We start from the raw sequence: 20,229 nt of genomic DNA, 5'->3' as shown, positions 1-20,229 counted from the left end.
GGCTTCAGTGCCTACCTTGATCTGACAGTCTTATTCCTGAAGCTGATGATCATGTGACTGTTTCTGGAGAGTCCAAACTGGTGGGCATCTGGGATACTTTCTATGTGGTCCATGGCAACACACTAAGGAAGTGAAATAGAATAACAGCATTCTTATCATAGTCACGTTGAGCCAAAAGTCTTGTTTTGACAAAGCACAGTGGCATTTAAAGCATTCTGTGCACTGGCTACATACCTGAGATGTGTTTCTGTACACAGGGCAGTGCTAAATATAGTAAGCTGCGGGTTTGTGAGACTTCCTTTCATTATGCATCATGCACAGCCACGATATATTCTGTTCTGACATCAGCACAGTAGTATGACTAAATATCTAAAAATTTCATTCATTATGCATGTATGACAATTTCTTCAAACTATATATCGCTGTTGTCGGAATTAAACCTTGTATCTCCATTTTTGCGTTTTTAAAATGTTTTACATGGTTTGAAAAGGCCTGTTGCCCTTAAATTGTATGTAAATTTCATGATGAACGGCCTAAAACAAATTACCTTAAATGATTTGGGAAAAGTCTGGTTCCATTGACTTAAAAGTAAAGTATGATTTCCCTTCTCCTGTAAACTTATTATTTTGGAGACAAGGTTTTCTTCCGACACCAGTGATATGTACCCTGATGGCATACAATTTACTATACAACATTAATCACATGGCTTATTTGGAAAAAAGAAATCACTTCTGTATATGTTATTAACGCATTTTAAATATTTAAATCGTCACTATAGAGATTTTTATTGATCGCCTAATTATCAATAACTATCACAGCTAAGTTTATGGGTTTTTATGGTGGAAAACAGCACATTACAGACTGATATGGACAAAAAACAGGCAGACAGGAAACATTTAGTATTTAACGAAATGTAAAGTTTCTATTCTATATTAAGGCTTTGATTCATAACTCATCTGACAACTGATGTTTTCAGCATGACAAGCTGCTCTCAGGTTTGCTTTAAGCACTTTTCTTTCATTGCAGCAACAAGTTTAACTGTTGTCTTTTTAAATTGAAAGCATCAGACAATTGACAAACTTGTTTTCAGGTGAGACTAACACTTTCCCAGAGATGAAACATGATATACAGTACTGTGCAAAAATCTTAGGCAGCCATGGAGACTTAAAAACTACTGATGTTAGCAACAACTGTGCTTTTGAAAGTAGAAACACTGTAATGTTGGGATTAATACAAATAAACATGAATACAATAAAAAGTAACTTCTTTTGTTTTTAAAAAAGTTATGGATATGTTGAGAAGAATACAATTAAACGAACACAGGTTTGGTGCCGAACTTCTCACTGCACTTCAGTCATTGTGTGGATTTAATGAAGGATCGATGAGCTGAAGCAGGCGATGAACTGTACTGCAGTTCTTTGATGAGATCTTTGAAAACAGCTAAGCTAACACAATCACAAACATATCACAATGTGATTTGCATTTACTCTAATGTTAGAGTTTTCTCAAATGTGAAATGCTTCCTGCCCAGATAAATAGCCTGATCAGTGCTCAGAAGAAATGTGCACAGTACTGTTAATGCTATGGTGTGTGGTACCACTGAATCTGTTCAAATAGTATGCATTCTGTGCTGAGAGTGTGGTTTTGTATGTGTGGGTGATTGTGCGCTCACAGTGGACGCTCCGGGTGTGACAGCATTGAGCTCAGTGGGGGGTGATAATGGCGGCTGGCTGGGATCAGCAGTGGGCTCTGCCTCTACATTGCCCTCGTCTGGCAGAAGAATTCGCCTGGGCCGCTCCTCCAGCAGGCAGCTGTCCATGTCCACTCGCTCATACCTCACTGCACTCGAAAGGTCTAACAGCCTGCAGGATGCACAAGCACTACTGAAGGGACTGGCTGTCACTGCTTAAACACGTACCTTGAGGGAAACTTTCCATACTGCTCAGGTAAGTCCCGTTTTGAAGAGACACAGTGGAATGTAAAGAATGTAATCCAGCAGCTTCAGCTGGGTTTGGTTAACTGCACATAAATCAGTGTGCCTTATATGGTAGACTGTAGTTCCTATTATGGATAATCAGAGAATTCCTCTTTGTGCATGTTTCATCAGTTCAGCACGACAAAAATCTGACACATGAATTCCTAAGGAAATACTCAGTATCTGCCTTCCCTAGTTTTTCATTCTGCATATCTGTATTACACTGATCAAATGATATTACTGTTTCTGTCATGTGGAAATCCTGTAACCTTATTGTCACTACAATAGATATTCATTTACACTAGTTTATTCTTCTCCTAAATGCTCCATATCATAGACATAAGTGTTTCTCAGGACAGTGACTATATACAAAAATATACATAATATGTTCATTTAGTAGCTTTAATTCTGCGTTTCTCTAATTTGTGTTTAGGTGCAAGTAAAGGTGCAGGAGGTTTCAGAACCCAACATGGTTTCTGAACTCACATGTTGTCCACAGCCAAGTTCCTTATGCAGCCATAGAATGAGGTGGTGGAGGCAAGCAATGCGGTGGTCTCTCCTGCTGGAACCCCACCGATGTAGAAGTTACTCAGAGTGAAAACCTTCTCTGCACCAGAGCCCAGGCGTACTGTTTCCTGCTGTTCCTCATCCACGTACACTGTTAATGTTCTGTAATAACACATACAACGTATACAAACAAAATAAACAATCACGATATAAGGATATATATAAAGTATAAGCAATTATTTGTTCAAAAAACAGTAATATTACAATAAACAAAACAAACAAATGAGCAATATATTCCTCACTATACTGAGATAAATAGTTGGAAGCATTTTTCATGAGTGCCTTTTGCACAGTACTGTAGCTGTAGCTTACTTTTGATACTAAAATGTTTACTCTTCCAATTATTTGTGAGCAGAAGAGAAAAAGATTTTTATTTATTTGACTTTTGTGAAAGGTTATTGTTTGTATCCTCTTGTTTTGCAGGAAAAGCTTGTTTTTGTTACTGTTTGGCACTGAAACAAATGGAAAGAAGTCAGAAATGCAGATTCAAATCTGCTGATACTGAACACACAAAGAAAGTAAATGTAACTAATTACATAACCAAGTAATAAAAGATGCAATTATCTAATTATAATTCTAGAATTATGTAGTAGTAAAGTCATGCATAGCATAAGCACTATGATGCCTTTACACATCTAAGAGTAAAAAAGTCTAAATCTGGTGTATTTGCAGTGGACAGCATAAGCAGCACGATGAGCGTGGTCAGACCTCTTGTTCCTCTGCAGGATGAGGGAGTGCTCCTGTCCATCACTGAATGTGCCGTTCCGTGATTTGATAACTGCCTTGTGCACACCTCCTCCTTCTGCCATGCTCACGTGGACTTCTACCCGGCCTGACGCCAGCACAACAACCAGGAAGGACTGTGAGAAAATGAGAGTGTTAAGGCAATTTCTTCATCTTGCCACTCAACCAGAATATGTAACAGTTACGAAAAGACGACACATGCGCTGCCTGTCAAAAGTCTGGAGACACTTAGCTTTCTAAAATGTTTTCAATAAATGAGCCTGTTTTTTCTTTGTTTTAACATGTTAAATATAAATCTGTTTAGATATTTGTCATTTTTCTTTGCAAAAACTGCAGCTGATTAAAGTCTGCCTTGGGAATAATACTGTACTCCATACAATGGGATGTCAGCACTAACCTGTGGGGGAAAAAGGTGTTCAGTGTTTGCTTTTAACAGTAGGCAAAACCTCACTGCCAAGAAGACATTGTGATAAATGTGATGTATGCTACAAATATAGTGGTAAGCACAAGTTTGGGCACCCCTGGTCAAATTGTGTTTTGCTGATTTTCTAAGTGAGAACATGCTTCTGCACATTTTGATCCACAATTACTATTATTAGCTGAACAAATTGGAAAAAACAACAGAAATTAAAATGAAATTAGACAGATACTATTCAGAGATAATGCTATATAGACATCAATGATATATTCTTGTGAGAGCTTTACATGAAGTTGTGATCTCTTCAGCACTAGTGTTTTGAAGTCAGTGGGTTTAAACTGGAGACATATGGTGAGATGAGGTGTGGTGGTACCTGCTGTGTATGGCGGCGTTTGCGTCCAGAGGGTGAGTTAAGGCCTGCCAGGATGAGACCGCTGCTGTTTCTGCTGGAGAAGCTGCTGATGATTTCTGTCTGAGGACCCACAGTGACGGCAGGCATCTGTATGTATCCCCCACCCAGCACGGACACACTACGGATGGGCTGCAGCACACAAAGACCCATGTGTTACCAATTTAGAGCCAAACATGCCTCTGGCCTCAGTTACATTAAGCAGATTTCTAAACTTTCATTTAGGAATGACAGTAAGAACATAGTGACACATTAAACTTTATACTACAACAATTTTCTGTATTTCCACAATTTCATCTTTCAGATCATTTGCTTGTATTGACATAATGCATTTTATTCATGTAAAAATGCTGTATGCATCACTGAATTAGGTGCAGAAAATATATTTTTCCCAGTCCAGAATATGGTGGCACCTACAAAAGAAGGGTAATATATTAGACAGATTGCAACAATAGATTGCAACACCTCAATAAACAGCAAGTGACTGCCCTCCTGTGGCAAATACTGGTACTGTGGATGAACAGCACTCCAGGTCAGCATTTCCAAGCCGATGAGCTGAACATGACATGTTACAGCGCCAATCAACCTAATCTGGGACTGTGAAACACAGAGCTAGAGAGTCAGCTATGCCATTTTCACACTCCATCTTGCTTCCTACCTTTAGGATACATCCTTTCTTCACGCCATAGGACTCCTTCAGCAGGTCAAAGTTTGTGCGTGCAATCTCCACATTCTTAATGCAGCCCACATAGGAGCGTGCAACAACCTGCCTCCTGAAGGGGAAGAAAAGATATAAGCTTGTTTAATGACTCAAAAAACTCATAGTTACATAATATATATTTTAAAAAAAACATTTGTTGTAAAGCTTCGATGTGTATTTTGTGACAAAGAGTCAGAAAAAACTTTCTTTAAAGCTGATTTATATGTTTTCATTCAGGCCGGCAGTACCTGATTGGTCTAGATGCAGGTAATCCACCGATGTAAATGGGATCCAGATCCGAACGGTTCAGATCTGAGGCAGTTCCAGGAGACTCTGCCTCCATCACTTCTCTCTCTGAGGGGTTATCAGCAACCATCACAGCTAGGTAGCCTGCAAAATGCATTTAACACCTCTGTTATAGAAACGATTAACTCTGCAGTTGATCTGCATTCTCAATGTGATAGTGTGGTGCTTTTACAGCAGTGCTTTAACAAAATTATATGGTTTATTGAAAAACAAAGCCCACCTTTGCGCTTGTTGCGTTGCAGAGCAATTTTGTACCAGGTTCCTGTGTTGTAAGTTTTGGTAGAGGTCAGCGTGAGAGGTCCAGAGCCCAATTCAAAGGTCAGGTGCACTCTGCCCTCCACCAGCTCAATGGATAAGAAGTCTCTCTTCAAAAACACAATGTTTTAAAATATTAATATGACTGTTATCATATAATATTATACTCTTGATAAGAATATAAACAGTAATAATAGCAGAAAGGCAAGATTAGAGGTAGCATACGGTGCCATTGGAGGCCAGATAGAGCAGAAGTCCGTTGGGTGAGAGTGTTTTGAAGAACATGACAACACTTGTGGAGATGGAGCGCAGAGACTTCTCCACTACTGAATATCCACTGCCATCGAAGTAGAATGAAGTCTCCTCCATCAGTGGCCTATAGCCACAACACAACCACATGCATGGAGAGGATTTAGTAAATATTTTGGAAATTAAAATACATTAAATTGGTTGACATCAGGGGACATACATATGTATTTCAGTTAAATATAATCTTTCAGAGCCTATTTAATGACAGAGACTTTTATACAGTTTAATTCACTGAACTGGTATTACATACAGTCACATAATCCCAACATAATGGTGGATTTTTAGACATTACCTCATAAAGCAACCTCCACACCCTCCCTCTCTTTCAGCGTAGTTCCACAGGCCGATGTTCTTCTCATTCAGAGAGGCTTCACCCATACACCCTTTGAAGTGAGACATCTTAACTGCTGGGGATTTCTGGGAAGAAATGGAACAAACATAAGTCTACTGAGTACAAAGCCCAGATGATCCTGTCTCAGCAAACCAAACTAGGATGGCACAATATATCGTGTGCTATTCATTATCGCAATATTTACCAGTATTGATGTCGACAATGCTTGCAACATGTAAATATGCATTGCTGAAAGTATCTTAACTGGTCCTTATTCCAAGTCTGAGATGTGTTTTTGCGGGTGTATAAATCAGGGCCTTCACCAAACAATTAATTAAGGTATCCAACAATTATGAATCATTTTGGTCAAAGTAATGTGGGCTAGTCTTTAATTTTATCACAAAAATAGCCAGTATAATTGTAGTGTGATCGTAATATATTAGAAATATTATATGTATGTTGCATCCAAACCTAACCTTTAGCATGAAGACACACATACTCACACAAAAGTTTTATATAAAGGGAAATTATGAATATAAATCAAGTAATTAAATATTAATTATAAAATTATAGCAGCTGATATTTTTAGTCTCTTAAAATCAATATTAGTATTTTCATTTCGGTCAGGCCCCAAGTATTAGGCATACTGCAACATGCAGCAATATAAACACAATTCATTTCCCTATCATGCAACCATTCAGCTTACCTTAACCTGTCCACCCAGGCCTCCCACGAACACCCAGGTGGACTTGCTGACCTCCATGACTGTGGCTGAGCCCGGGGCTGTGGTCTTCACTGTTGGCATTGGCTCCGAGTCCAATTGTTGAACAGTAAGGGAGCCCTGCTTTCCAAATCTACCAAATGACAACACAATAAGCAAACAAAAGTTTTATCATTTCAAGCTGTAAATCTTTTTCACATAAATGTTGGACCATGTAATTTGTAGTTGGTTGAAGAATAATGTTTTTACTAATCTAAGACTGTAAAGTTTGAGACACACCGAGTGGCATTAATCCTGTGCCATTTGTTGTTGTTTATCTGCACGTCGGGGTACTCCAGCTTAGCATGTCCAGAGCCTGCGTCCCACAGGAAGGACACTTTGCCATGCCTCATCTCGAGCGCCATGAAATCCACCTGATATCAACATAACAGGTCAATTAACAGGTGAACGAAGATTACATACTTAGTTGACATCAAGGTTAATGAGGGTAGAATAGCTTACACTGGAACTACTGCCCATGTAGAAGAGCAGGTTGCCTGGTTCAGTTGTCTTTACAGTCAGGGTGAGAGTGTTGAAGTTGCTTGAGGTCACTTCTGGTTTATATGCCCGCACACAATCCCGGTCTGCTGACACAGCAACTTTAATCTGTACCAAGGAAAGACACAACAGCAGAATAAGTGTTTGAAATTCTGAAAGGTAGTATTAATGAACCATTTATCACATTGTATAGCCACTGATTATGCAACAGTTGGGCCATGCTATTATTAGAGCATGGATTGAGAGGATATTTTGTATGTATGTCTCTGATGCACTGACCGAGGCTGCTTGCTTGCGGGCCTGGTTTATCAGCTCCTTTATTTCAGACAGGTTCCTGCTCAAGTTCTCTCCCAGCGTCTTCAGAGGTTTCAGCCTGTCAAAAAGTCTCTCTGTCCTCAGCTGGGCTTCTTTTAGCTTAGACTCAGCTGCACTGGCTGAAAGGACATTAGAATAAAGACAACAGATATCAGTGAATAAGACTTTTGTAGTTCTATAAGCTGTTTTCCAATTGCCTAAAACTACTGTAAAATATATCCTTGAAAGTACACAGAACGATTTGCTCATTGAATTAATGAGAAAACCAGTTAATACCTTAAACTGCAGGCTTGTCTTCCAGTTATTAATCTTAAGACTTATTATTAAGTCATTACTGTGAAGCACTACTACAAAAGAAATGTGTGTTATGTAGTTATGAAAGTGAGCAGTTAAAGTTCAGGCCCACATACAAGCCCTAGAAGGATAAAGAAACCTACCAGTCTGCTCTGAGTCTTTGACCATGCTGTTAACAGTCCTGGCACTGCTGTTAGCTGAGCTAATGGCTGAGGAAGACTCCTCCAGCTTCACACGGTAGTTATCCAGATGATCTAGAGCCTTCTGCAGTGAGGCATTGGCCTTTTCTGTTTGCTGCTTCACCTCCAGAACCTGCACCTTGGCATCTGTAGATACAGTTCTGACTGTAAACACTGAGCAACACATTATACATACAATAACAATTTCTAGATTAATATTAGATGTAATATGGGTCTTGCAAAATAAGGAGACAAACAGAAAAGATGCAGAAACCACAGCTTATATTGATCAGAAAGTTAAATACTTTGTATGATCAGTAATGTAGAGGTATAGTAATTTTTTTGACTTCATAATTCAATTACATTTTTAACATTCAAAATGAACGACCCATTAGCCTGGGGAAGCACAGACATTTACAACTTTCTCATGCATTGGACAACACTGGTCATTAACCCACTGCCCATTCAATTTGAATTGAAAATGTTGCTGCTGTGCTGCTACTGGCTGACACTGTTTTGTTTGGCAAAGAGTAACAAAACATGAAGTCAAAATTGTGGTCAATAATTTCAATTTAAAATCCAAAAGTAGAACCCTTCATTAGTGACAGTAGATGACAATTATCTGTGAACATATTTACAGCTGGGGGAATGGGTTGAGGATAGCAACTGGCAGGAGAAGAAGTTGCTGTGTTTGAGATGTGGTTGAAGACCCACCAGTGGACAGGTTCCCCAGGACATGCAGAGTCTCAGGGAGCAGCTGGGTAAAGTTGTCCACACTTGCTCTGACCACACTGAGCCTGCTATTTACATCACTGACATTAAGTACAAGCCCTGTGGGCAGAGATATACAAAAAGAAGATTAATATTGATTCATTCATATTTACATTATTATAAAATATTGTTGCTGTGTAAAAAAAGAATTATCTCCAAAATGGTAACATTACAGTAGCAGGCAAAAACATTCTTGACTTATAATGCGAGTTAATGTACAGAGATTTTATTCCAAGTATTCTGGAGCATTTTCACTGATCCATTAATGATTTAACCAGTTTAACACAATGTAATGGGCAGCAGCTGAAAATGTGCTTCTGCATCCATGTCTGTCCACTTACCTTCAGCGTAGTTGTTCAAAGCTGCACTTTCATTAAGAATTTTGAAGCTTCTCTGAAGTGCCCGTTTGCCCAGTTCAGTTAAAGACTCATCTGACTGTAGAGTCTTTTTAGTGTTAAAGAAGGAAAAACAAGGCATGAGTTCAAGCACATGATACTGATAGCACATAGCAAAGTAATTTGCCAAAAAAACATATTATTAAAATTTCAAAATAATATAAAAATCTGATAATTCAATCAGTCTTACAAAATATAAAGCAATACTATACAGTGCAAGGGTTAGTTTGTTTAACTCACCAGGTTGAGGGCAGAACTAGCATTCTGATTGGCTATAAGAGCCAGTTCCTCAGCCTGTTGGATGTTAGTGGTGATGTCGGAGTTGACCTGGGAGGCACTGGTGACGTTCTGCGATGCTTCTCTTACCCCAGACAGAGTACTGTGCAGCAAAAAACACATCACTACCACTCTACTGTGTCACACTCTCATAGATGCTTAGACACATCCTGTCTCTTACAGATAATGTGCAGGAGGATATTTACATAAATCAGTATCCTTTCCTCAGCACTCCAGAGGAAGATATAATAACTAATTAAGAATAATTAAGAAAACTACATAGTAAAATATATTACAGCTTTACATTTCTAAGTGCACAGAAACACAAACCTATAGACTGCTTGTGCCTCTTTTTTGAGGGCTTGGGCGTGGTCTTCCGCTCTGTAGACTAGCTGCAGAGCATCTGTCTTGGTCAGCTCCATCACTAGAGAATCTACATGCTTCCTCAGAGTAGGACTCCACTGCAGCAGCTCGTCTTTCGTCTCCTCCAGCCTCTGATACGCCAGAGACACACATCAAGATCAGACACATCACAGCAAGACCTTACTGACATCAGATATATCATATAACATTATATACACCTACATAAGGCAGGCTCCACTGTCACTCTAGACACCATAGCCCGGTATTAACTGGTGACCTTGAATCTGTTACAATACTGATGGATTTGTGACTCTCTGAGTATTGCCAAATGATAATACATTTAAACATATTTAAATATACATGTATATTTGTCTTTTTTACTCTGTTCCACTTTAGTCATTCACACTGAGTTACTAATTCATTTTTTGTGTCTGATTTCTTTGTGTTCTGTTGCTCCAGCACATGGACCACATGCTTTTGTGCGTTCTCACATGTTACAAAAAATGTCTTGTAGGGCACGTAAGGGTACTTCAGTTTTTTGATCTGATTAACTTCTTAAGTTCTTTTTACATGGCTACCTTTACTTCTACTTGAGATGTTGTTTCACTGAAGTAACAATAATTGTATATAATAGGGTTTACATACATTTATTTATTTTTAGGTCAGTGGCGCACAATTATTTTGTCTTGGCAGAGCCAAAGTGCAATGTTTGTGGTGAGCTGAGGGCCAAAAAATATAAAAGAATATACAAATAAAGAACATAGGTAGGTTTCCAATCAAGTTTTATAGACATGTGTATCTTACCGCTGTGAAGTTGTGAATGTCTCCAGCAATGTTAAATGCATCAGTGAGCAGATCCTGAGCATCCTCCATGTGGGTCTCCACTGACTGGTTCAGACTGCTGACATTGTGCCTCAAGGCCTGTGGTAAAATTCAAGTGTTATTCATTTCACATGACTAAAATTCCTGAATGTTCTATACATTTATCTGTCCTGTCTTCTAGAATCTCACTCGAACGAACAACTACACAGGCAGACAATTATCGAAACAGCACAACCCGAGAGAATTTCTCACCGTGAACTCCTCTATGTTTGTATGAATGTTCTTCAGAAGATGCTCTGTGTGATTGTTATGGCTTTTGGCTGTGTTCAAGAGCTCTCGGGCTTCTTGGAGCTGTTGGTTATGTCTGTTCAGTGCTGTAGAGATGTTCTCCTTCAGGGTCTCCATACGATTAGAGGGCTCCACCATCTCCTTCTGTATGCTCTCGAGCAGAGCCAGTGCGTCACTGTAAAAATATTCAACAATCTAATCGGTTCAAACACAATATTTAGGCATGCACCAAAATAGGAATTGGGCTGTGCCGATACAGTACTAATTTAATTTACTAATGCAGTAAACACATCATCGAATATTGGTTTGAGGTCAAATATAAATATAAATCTGTCTGGTGCCGATATTTTCGATGCGGATTAAAAGCAAATTTCTGCCAAGAGGGATATGATTCTGATATCATTGTGTATTACCAATAGTATTACCAATATTAGAATATTTTTATTAAAATAATCTTGCAGTTATATTATACTCTAAAAGCATTAAATTGTATGATTTTGGTTACAACAACCAGTCACAACAGTTGTATAAGGTAATTAAGAGGCCTTACCTGAGTTCTTCTTCAGTAGTGATGTTGCTGTTGGCCAGGTCAATGTCCCTCATCTTTTCCAACATGGCAGTCATCTGCTCTAGCAGGGTAGTGCTGTTGCCTTCTTCTATCTCCTCCCACATTGTCTTATTGAGATTACCCACTTCCTCCTCCACAACTAGACCAATCAGAATCAAGCAGAGTGAAAGTCTCATGTTAAAAATCACTGATGTTCTTGCCGAGGCTGCTGATCATTTTCTATACAAAGTTTCCATAAAAAGTAGAACAGACAAGAATAAAGAGAATATACTATCATCAAGACTCTGCTTAAAGTTGGCAAACTATGTATAATATATAAATATAATTATGTAGAAATATAACACAGAAAATACAGAAGATATATACAGATAGATATAAATATATAAGTAAAGGTATGAAATGTACCCTGGATGGCAGCGTGTATGTTCGAAATCAGATCCAGAAGGTCTTTTCCTTGATTAAGCCTTTCTTCAGAGGCCTGAAGGGCATTGTTTCCAACAGCAGACACATTTATGGCCTGGAAATAAAAAAAATGAAGACCATGAGTATTAAAGATATCAAGGACATTTCAACCAATACATCAGATATGAGGCCAAGTATGACATAAAAACCTTTTGTTGCAGCTCATCCACTTGCTGGCTGAGATTTGTTACAGCCCTTTCTCTTTTGTTCCCCAGCTGATAAGTTGTGTTCTGCTCTGATGAGAATGCAGTCTAGGAGAAAAGGAAGATTACAGAATGAATCTAATAACAATGAGATAAAATGGTATTTTGAGTTATTACTCAACTAAGTGATGAGTCTGAGCATGCACATACCTGGAGCTCTTGAGTCTGATTCTCTAGGCTGATCAGCAGGCTGTAGGGCGCCAGGATAACACCACTGAGGTTCAGAGACTGGAACAAAGCTTCTATAGCATCCACATCATCCAGCAGCACCCCAGTGCATTCATCGTCGCATGCTAGAGAAAGAAATTGTGAGCTAGAATTAAGCACTTACTATATCATCCATCATAAAGGGAAGATGAAAGGACTTTTATAGAGCTGCTTATGTTTTCATAACAACTTAATGACAAGCTATTCGATCAGCCAAGCATATAATTGAACATAATTGTTAAAGCTTTGGCTTTAGATGACTACAACATGAAAGTATAATTTTGTGAAAAAAGTCAATTAAGAATAACAATGAACTACAAAATGTGTTTAAACATCGCCGCCCACCATCACAGAGTCATTATTGTGGAAAGATGGGCACATTATGAGTGTGCGTGAACACTTGGAATCTAGGATACTCACACACACACTGGTCATCAGACAGGACGTATCTGTTGTCGCACTGGTCACACAAGTGCCCTCTGACCCCAGCCTTGCACATACACTTTCCTGTTTGTGCATCACATATGCTGTGAAGGGAGCCAGTTTCACTGCACTGGCACACCTCACACTTCCCGCCTGGCTCCGAAGGGTTGCCATAGTAACCCAATGCACACCTGTGGAGGCAGCAGAGATGGACGCTTACTACATCTTACCCTCATACATCACAATTACACTAAAATATAGTGCATCTGTGCAAGCTTACCTCTCACAGTATCGCCCCTCGTAGCCTGGTTTACAGGCATTACAGTGGAAATCTCCAACACCCTCCAGCACACAGGTAGGGCTGAAACTGCATACATACACCAGCAACAATCAATCAGCAATCTTATCCCAAAAAGTTTAACACCCTTCAAGTACTGCACATCCAATTAGTATGAAACCCTCCTCAGTCCCACATGGAGTATACATATATCATGAAACCCTATTTTTGCAAAACTCAAAGTTGGAACAGCATGTAAAATGCTAATAAAAGCAGAAAGTAGAGATTTGCAAATTTGACCTGCATAAAACTGTATTTAAAACAGTACAAAAACACAAGTTTGCACACATGATGCAATTCAATGGGAAACAGGCAAGCCCCTCCAGCACGCCTAGTCTTTGATTACACAGTCACGCTGTTGTAACAGAATGTGGCTTGGCGTTGTCATGTCGAAATAGGCATCAACATCTCTAAAAGAGATCTAGTAGGCAGTACATGTTCCAAATATTTTTTGAACATTTCTAACATTCCTAGTCTTAAACTGTCCCTGTCCCAACTTTCTTTGAATATGCTGCAGGTATCAACTTCAAAATGTATGTATATTTACAAAGAAACAATGAAGATGAAAGTGATTTCTGTGTTTAATTTGCATTTCATATACTGTTCCAAACTTTTTGGAAATGAGCTTTGGTGCTTTGTGGTCTATGTTAATTATTTTTCACTTCGCCCACACAAAAGAGAAAAAAAATCTGTTGAAGTAAACAGATTTGAGCATGTCGGTAGAGAATGTAAATCAAATTAGTTCACTATATAATATGTAACTGCATATGAATGCTTATGAATGTATAGCAAAACACCTATAACTGTAAACTCCTAGGGCTTTTATCTACTGTGCCTTTGCAATGCGTCATGAAGCTAACTCCAAAAGGTGGCTTTGTGTTGTGTTTGTGTATCTATAAAGGCCAAGTATAGGAACTAGAGTTGTACTGGCAGCTGTTACCTGTTGCTTTGCAGTGGACAGGCACAAATTGAGCAGTCACTGATGGATCCCTTCACCCGGCCATAATAACCTGGAGCACACACATTACAGTGCTCCCCTGCTGTGTTGTGCTGACAGCCCTGTTTACAATGGGAAAAATTAGCCACTCTCAATATAACGCAGCAGAAAATACTAAGAATTAGATACATTAGACTGATTTAATCAAGTGATTCTAAAACAGAGACTAAAACAGCGTAATGCAGTCACAGTGCTAGATTTAATCCTGCATTTTGTGACAACTGGCGTAACTGATCTCACTCATCAAGCTTTGAATCAACTTTGTTCAGGCTGGAAGACTGTGAGACTGTGCACTGCAGTTGAGTTTAGAATCTCTGTCCTATGTTCTTAACATAAATCAACAAACCAGTCATTACAAAATCCAAGTCTTAAGTCTTCAAGCTTCAGTATGCTCTGGCTTTAACGCTGTAAAATGCAGCAGGATATGATGTGAGGAAATTTGTCTCACCAGACACTTGCCCGTGTCCAGGTCACAGGCCAGGCTGTGGTTGTTGCACTGGCAGGGCACACAGGGCTGAATCAAAGGCCTGTTCCTACCTTTCATATTCAGCTCAGATACAGACTGTCGGTAGTAACCGGGAGCGCACTCCTACAACACACACAAACATAGGGATGGTTAAAAAATACAGATAACACTCCTCCAGCACTGACAACTCCTATTGTCAGAGAATTGAGCTCAGTTATTCACAATGTCTTTAAAAATGATCATAACTTATGTTGACTGCAGTGTCATAACTTATGTCGACTGCAGTGTGCAGCGATGAGAGTAGGAGTGCTGGTGTTACCTGGCAGGACAGGCCTGCGTAACCAGGAGGGCATTCACATGCCTCCACAAGCCTGGCCACCTGTGTGCCCTCAGGAGCCTCATCTGCCTCCACTGCCGTCTCCATGGAGATATTTGAGATTCTGGATAGAGACAAAAAATTATTTACAAACACAAGAAGCAGCAATGAATCTGCAAAACACAGAGAGCGACTCCCGAACATCATGTGAGCTCAGAGATATCTTCAAATACAAAACTCTATAAAATGAAATCTATAAAATACTATAGAAATGTAGGGCCAACATCATGTTTTTCTTGCATGTTATTTTTCCCTTGAGGTCCAATTGTAACATTTGTGTGGATTTGTTGTTCTACCTTGCGATCCTGAGGGAGAAGCAGCTTAGAAAATGTGTGTGTGTGTGTGAGTGTGTGTGTTGTTCCAATAATGGACAAGATTCATTTTTACATGACCATTGTCCAATCTCTCTTTATCCCTTAAGATTAAATAAGCTGTTTTTGTTACTGTGCAATTAAGACTGATATAAATGAGCTCTGTTCTGATTGGTTGCCCTCAGAGCTGAAAAACTCCTTATAACTTAGGTATAAAGTGGCTGGGCTAAGCTGCGGTAGGCTGAATAGGTGAATATACGTAAATCAGTGAGACTCAATATGGGCTGTTTTTTATATATGGGTGGGATAGTGAATGGTACATTCACAATGTTTACATAGTACTTTTTTCCATGATATGTGCCCTTTAATAAGTAGCATGCAAATTGTAGTTATTATTATTATCTTAGTTACACTATCTAGAGTGTATATAATAACCAATATATTACTATTATTTTTATTGTTGGTCTACAGCATATCAATGGTTCCCCAGTTGGTCTTCACGGACCCCTCGACGGTCAACATTCTTGTTATGAGTAAAAATTTGGGTGCCGCTGAGGACCAGCTTGAGAACCACTGCTATAGATTCAGTACTCAAGCAGGTGAGAGTATTAAATAAGGCAGAGTGCTGACCTGCTCTGCTGGAGGCCAGTGCCGTATGAAGCCTTGATGATGATGTATTCCACATTGCTCAGGACGGACATGAAATCTGCATGGCTCACAGCTTTCTCAGACACCGCGTTGAAGTACTTCCACTTGTGCTGTTTCGTCAAAAAAAGATCAGCACTTCACTCAACCAGCCTTGAATAGTTCCTCAGAAAAGACCCACTTAAAGCTAAATCAGCCACAATCCACTATACTTCCACAGGCTTTAGTACTGTACACTCAGATGTTTTATGCAGGGTGCTGAGTAAATATATCAGCCTACTTATGTTCCCAAGAAATACAGCAGTTTCTGGTGAAAAGGTTTAGTATAACTTTCAATTCAGTAGAAAACACTGCTACAATAAGGAATTAGTTATGAGTGCAAATTTGAAGTAAACATCCCCTTAATCACCCTTAATGTATGTATTTTTGCCTTTTATTTTATGTGAATAGTCCATGATGAATGGACTACTGGAAATGATCCAAAATTACACGTAAGAAAATCTTGTTTTAGTAATTTACATTCAATTTAAAAACATTTTATCCTTCTCCTATAAAACAACCACCCTGGTTATGTCTTAAAGCTTTTTTTTAGAGTGATGATGTGCAAGCCTGCTTCATCTTCTCTGTACATTTACCACACACTTCAGACTGTGGAGTGTGTGGTTAGTGCTTACCTCAGCAAGAGAGACACGCTGTGTGGTGCGGATGCCATGCTCTGGAGCAGGCATATCTGTGTAGATCACCAGCTTCCTCAGGTGACCTCCTCTCATCAGTATTTGAGGCTCGTAGTTGGACAGACCCGACCCATCCAGAGCAGCAAAGACCACAGAATATGAGAGCTCACCTCCATAAGACAACAGCTACAGTGACAGATGAGACTTTGGGTCAACCACGTTACACATATTCTAATGGAATTTTCTCTCTAACTGAATAAAAGAAATGACATTTTACATTTTATATTTACTTGCCAAATTAGATCTATCATAAAAGGAAGTATATATAATACTTTTTTTCCCTTAAATACCGCACTTTGCATATTTTAGCCTTATGTTTAGATATTTTAGCCTTATGTTTAAATTGTTTTGTATGTAGGAAGGGCCGTTGGATTGCTGCTCAATTTCATTGTACACTGTTAAGCTAAGCTAAAACAAAATATCAAAATACACCGTCCTGCATGATCAACACTCTGCAACGTTACCTTGCTGCCCTGGAAGCGCTGAGGCAGTCTCCAATAGTAAGGCCCAGCAAGAGTGGAGGCACTTTGGAGCTGAGCCACATCCAGTAGCACTTCCCCATCTGTGTTGTAAACACCCTCCAGTGTCCCCTGCAGGTCACTCTGACTCACTACATGCAGATGCTCAGCTTCACGACCCACAGTGATCTAACAAATGAAGAAATACAATTAGACATTGCAATTTCAAATGCAGAGGTCCAATAAACTCAATGCCATTAAATCTGAATAATTCCAATATGAATGCATAACTAATCATATAACAAATGGCTTGTTTTCATCCTCACAAGATGGAACGAACATGGTTCAAACATTCCCAAAACTCCTCACATACTGCTAAGAACCTTTCTGGTGTGCATAACATCCACTTCATACACTATTGCTCCTCTACAAAGCATCTAGAGCTCTAAAGGGTTCACGCTGCATTTTTTATTAATGCTTCTGGCTGCAAATCTCACAGTTGCAAAACAACAAAAGCAGCAGAACTGTTAATAAACTGTTCTAGCTGCCTGTTTCAATATGTTCTGTCACTCGCTCTGTCTCACCCTTTTAGAAAGTAAAGAGTAAAAAAGTAGCCAATGGTGCTAATTTTGATCTGTGAATGTATATATTTCTGACTATACAGTGACTGCAACTATTGCTGAAGGCTCATCTTTCTTTTGATCCGGCTGGAAAGGCTTACCATGCCAAAAAACCTCACCTGCTCACCCGGTCTTTAGTCTCCAAAAGTTCTCTCATGTGACTCTCCTACAGAGTACATTCCACTGGTTCCTTCTAGTAGCTATGATTAAGTACTAACCTGTGTTTGCTTTCCAAGCCTTGAAGGGCTGAGGCCCACACTACTGCCAAATCATAACTCAGAACTCCAACCTGGCACTGCAGCACAGGATGACTTCAGGCTACCTGACATGTCCTTCCTTAACATCTTTAACAGAATGCTCACAAGGCTCTCACTGCTTTAATATCCTTTCCCCTAAATATTGGAACAACATTCCCTCTCATGTCCAAACTGATGGCTCTCCAAAGTCCTTACCTAGTGGTACAAAGACTCACCTCTGACTCACCTGATCTATGAACTATTAATTAAAATGAAGTGTATCTATGTATGTGCATTTATGGTGATGCAAATTCATTTACAGAAAGTTTAAACAATTACTGATCTACTTGCTAGCTAGGATGCCCTTTGCACGCACACGTTTGCGCATCTGCTCATCCAACGTTTCTTCTGCAAAAAGGGTATCAATAGTGAATTTGCTGCCCATTTGCTGCTAGTGAACTCTTCAGTAAACTCTTCAGTAAAGGCTTTACAATAGATGTTGGAACATTTCTGTGATGATCTGATTGCATTCAGCAACAAGGACATCAGCAAGGCCAGGTACTGATGCTGGATGATCAGTTCTGGATTACAAATGTCACTCTAACTTTTCCCAAAGGTGCTCATTAGTGCTCCATTACTCCATGAACTCGGTTCCACTACAGTGCTTGGGGCTTTACATCAGCAGCTCAAGCAGATGCCTGGAACTGGGCATGGTGGACATAGGCTCATATGGAAATGCTCCAGTGCATCCCATTCTATTGGCAATGCTTTACTATGGGCATTATACAAGCTGCATGTAGACATTTGAACACCTGTGTCAGAAATGGGTGCAACTTAAGGTAGCTGAATTCAATTTAGCCATGTTGGGTAGATCAGGTCGCTACTCTTATTGTATTGTGGCACTTTTTGCGCTCTTTTCTTATAAATCTCCCCAGATTCCCTCTGTAATTTCACACAGGCTTTGTCATCTTTTAGCCCATAAAAGAGACCACTCAATCATCCACTGATACAGATTATATGTTAACTCCAAACCAACAGCTAAACAGCTTTTATCCGTTTCTTCATTATTGCTTTGGCTACATGTCTTATAAGCACCAGCAAAAGATAAAAACACTATAAGGTCATATCCTTCAGATAGGCACAAATGTGCTCCTTATATCCAGGACCATTACAGATGGGTCCGTCATTCTGCTCATCTCCATACTGCATCCAGTTTCCACTAATTACTTCTACATTATTGTGCTTCTCACAGTCTTTCCTCATTTGACTCATTTGAGTGCTGGAAGTACAGATGGGCCTGTGACTGTACTCCAGCCAAAAGAGAAGCCTGCAGGTGCTCCACAGTCTCCAGTTCAGCCCTTGGCCCTTTTAAATCTAAATTTGAGATTTTATCATGCACATAATTTTGTAAAAGAACTGCAATCAAATCAGGTCATTGAGGTTGAAGATTTACACCATTATTTTACATAGCATGTCACACCATGCCTAGTAACATCATGGTGAAATTATTTTGAATTAAATAATGGCAGAATATGAAAAAGAAAAAAACAAAAAAAGGCATACTCACAGGCACTCTGACCAGACCACCAAGCTCCTCACAGACAGAAGAGACTCCAAAACAGAAACAGGGACTGCAGCCAGCCGGATTCTGTCCCCACAGACCAAACGTACCACTCTTACACTCATCACAACCACCACCACCAACATTATCCTGAGAGAGAAAAGTAAAGAGACATTTTATGTATGTTCTATGAATGTTTCAGTGAAATAAATATGTTTTAAAATCGTATTTATCCTTACTTTCCTTTGTTATTATTGTTATTATTAGTAGTAGTATTGATAGCAGTAGTAGAAGTAGTAGTAGTAGTAGATGTTGCAGTAGCATTAATAATATGACTTATTATTAGTATGGTTATTAATTAACAATAATCACTTTTATACACATTATTGTTAACATTATTCTTACTTCCTTACTACATTTCCACACACAGTAGATTTATACACAGTGTACTCTACTCAAGACTATGTCCTCCAATAAATGAATACAGTATATAATACACCACGAATCTTTAAAAAATACAGATCCCATGTCCTTCATATTCAAGGAAAGAAAGGCCAGTGATTGATGTCACCCAATGCATGAAGTTTGTGAATAATGTTTTATTGTGAATGTCTGTTATAGTATTTTGCAGCAGCAGATTATCATTATGT

General features: G+C 39.2%; 1 protein-coding gene across 1 annotated transcript in view; it reads right to left on the bottom strand.

The window, feature by feature from the left end:
* The window catches only part of lama1 (laminin, alpha 1), a 57,182-nt gene that overhangs the window by 4,807 nt on the left and 32,146 nt on the right, over nucleotides 1-20,229 (bottom strand). The window contains exons 24-57 of the mRNA XM_017706831.2: nucleotides 19,586-19,729; nucleotides 17,169-17,351; nucleotides 16,645-16,830; nucleotides 15,956-16,083; nucleotides 14,958-15,078; nucleotides 14,621-14,761; nucleotides 14,116-14,234; nucleotides 13,119-13,205; nucleotides 12,836-13,029; nucleotides 12,359-12,501; nucleotides 12,155-12,256; nucleotides 11,949-12,060; nucleotides 11,526-11,682; nucleotides 10,940-11,150; nucleotides 10,670-10,786; nucleotides 9,833-9,996; nucleotides 9,467-9,605; nucleotides 9,173-9,275; nucleotides 8,775-8,891; nucleotides 8,025-8,207; nucleotides 7,552-7,706; nucleotides 7,237-7,380; nucleotides 7,015-7,148; nucleotides 6,721-6,868; nucleotides 5,976-6,100; nucleotides 5,600-5,750; nucleotides 5,340-5,484; nucleotides 5,062-5,203; nucleotides 4,772-4,886; nucleotides 4,078-4,245; nucleotides 3,251-3,402; nucleotides 2,462-2,644; nucleotides 1,673-1,862; nucleotides 16-122 (exon numbers count right to left, since the gene is read on the bottom strand). Of these exons, the coding sequence (XP_017562320.2) occupies nucleotides 16-122; nucleotides 1,673-1,862; nucleotides 2,462-2,644; nucleotides 3,251-3,402; nucleotides 4,078-4,245; nucleotides 4,772-4,886; nucleotides 5,062-5,203; nucleotides 5,340-5,484; nucleotides 5,600-5,750; nucleotides 5,976-6,100; nucleotides 6,721-6,868; nucleotides 7,015-7,148; nucleotides 7,237-7,380; nucleotides 7,552-7,706; nucleotides 8,025-8,207; nucleotides 8,775-8,891; nucleotides 9,173-9,275; nucleotides 9,467-9,605; nucleotides 9,833-9,996; nucleotides 10,670-10,786; nucleotides 10,940-11,150; nucleotides 11,526-11,682; nucleotides 11,949-12,060; nucleotides 12,155-12,256; nucleotides 12,359-12,501; nucleotides 12,836-13,029; nucleotides 13,119-13,205; nucleotides 14,116-14,234; nucleotides 14,621-14,761; nucleotides 14,958-15,078; nucleotides 15,956-16,083; nucleotides 16,645-16,830; nucleotides 17,169-17,351; nucleotides 19,586-19,729 (4,910 nt within the window). The remainder of the gene's footprint in view (nucleotides 1-15; nucleotides 123-1,672; nucleotides 1,863-2,461; nucleotides 2,645-3,250; nucleotides 3,403-4,077; nucleotides 4,246-4,771; nucleotides 4,887-5,061; nucleotides 5,204-5,339; nucleotides 5,485-5,599; nucleotides 5,751-5,975; nucleotides 6,101-6,720; nucleotides 6,869-7,014; nucleotides 7,149-7,236; nucleotides 7,381-7,551; nucleotides 7,707-8,024; nucleotides 8,208-8,774; nucleotides 8,892-9,172; nucleotides 9,276-9,466; nucleotides 9,606-9,832; nucleotides 9,997-10,669; nucleotides 10,787-10,939; nucleotides 11,151-11,525; nucleotides 11,683-11,948; nucleotides 12,061-12,154; nucleotides 12,257-12,358; nucleotides 12,502-12,835; nucleotides 13,030-13,118; nucleotides 13,206-14,115; nucleotides 14,235-14,620; nucleotides 14,762-14,957; nucleotides 15,079-15,955; nucleotides 16,084-16,644; nucleotides 16,831-17,168; nucleotides 17,352-19,585; nucleotides 19,730-20,229) is intronic.

This window comes from Pygocentrus nattereri, chromosome 3 (assembly GCF_015220715.1).
Source record: "Pygocentrus nattereri isolate fPygNat1 chromosome 3, fPygNat1.pri, whole genome shotgun sequence".
Classification (NCBI taxonomy): domain Eukaryota; kingdom Metazoa; phylum Chordata; class Actinopteri; order Characiformes; family Serrasalmidae; genus Pygocentrus; species Pygocentrus nattereri.
The sequence above is the reverse complement of the archived record's forward strand: the minus strand, read 5'-3'. Positions and strand labels throughout refer to the sequence as shown.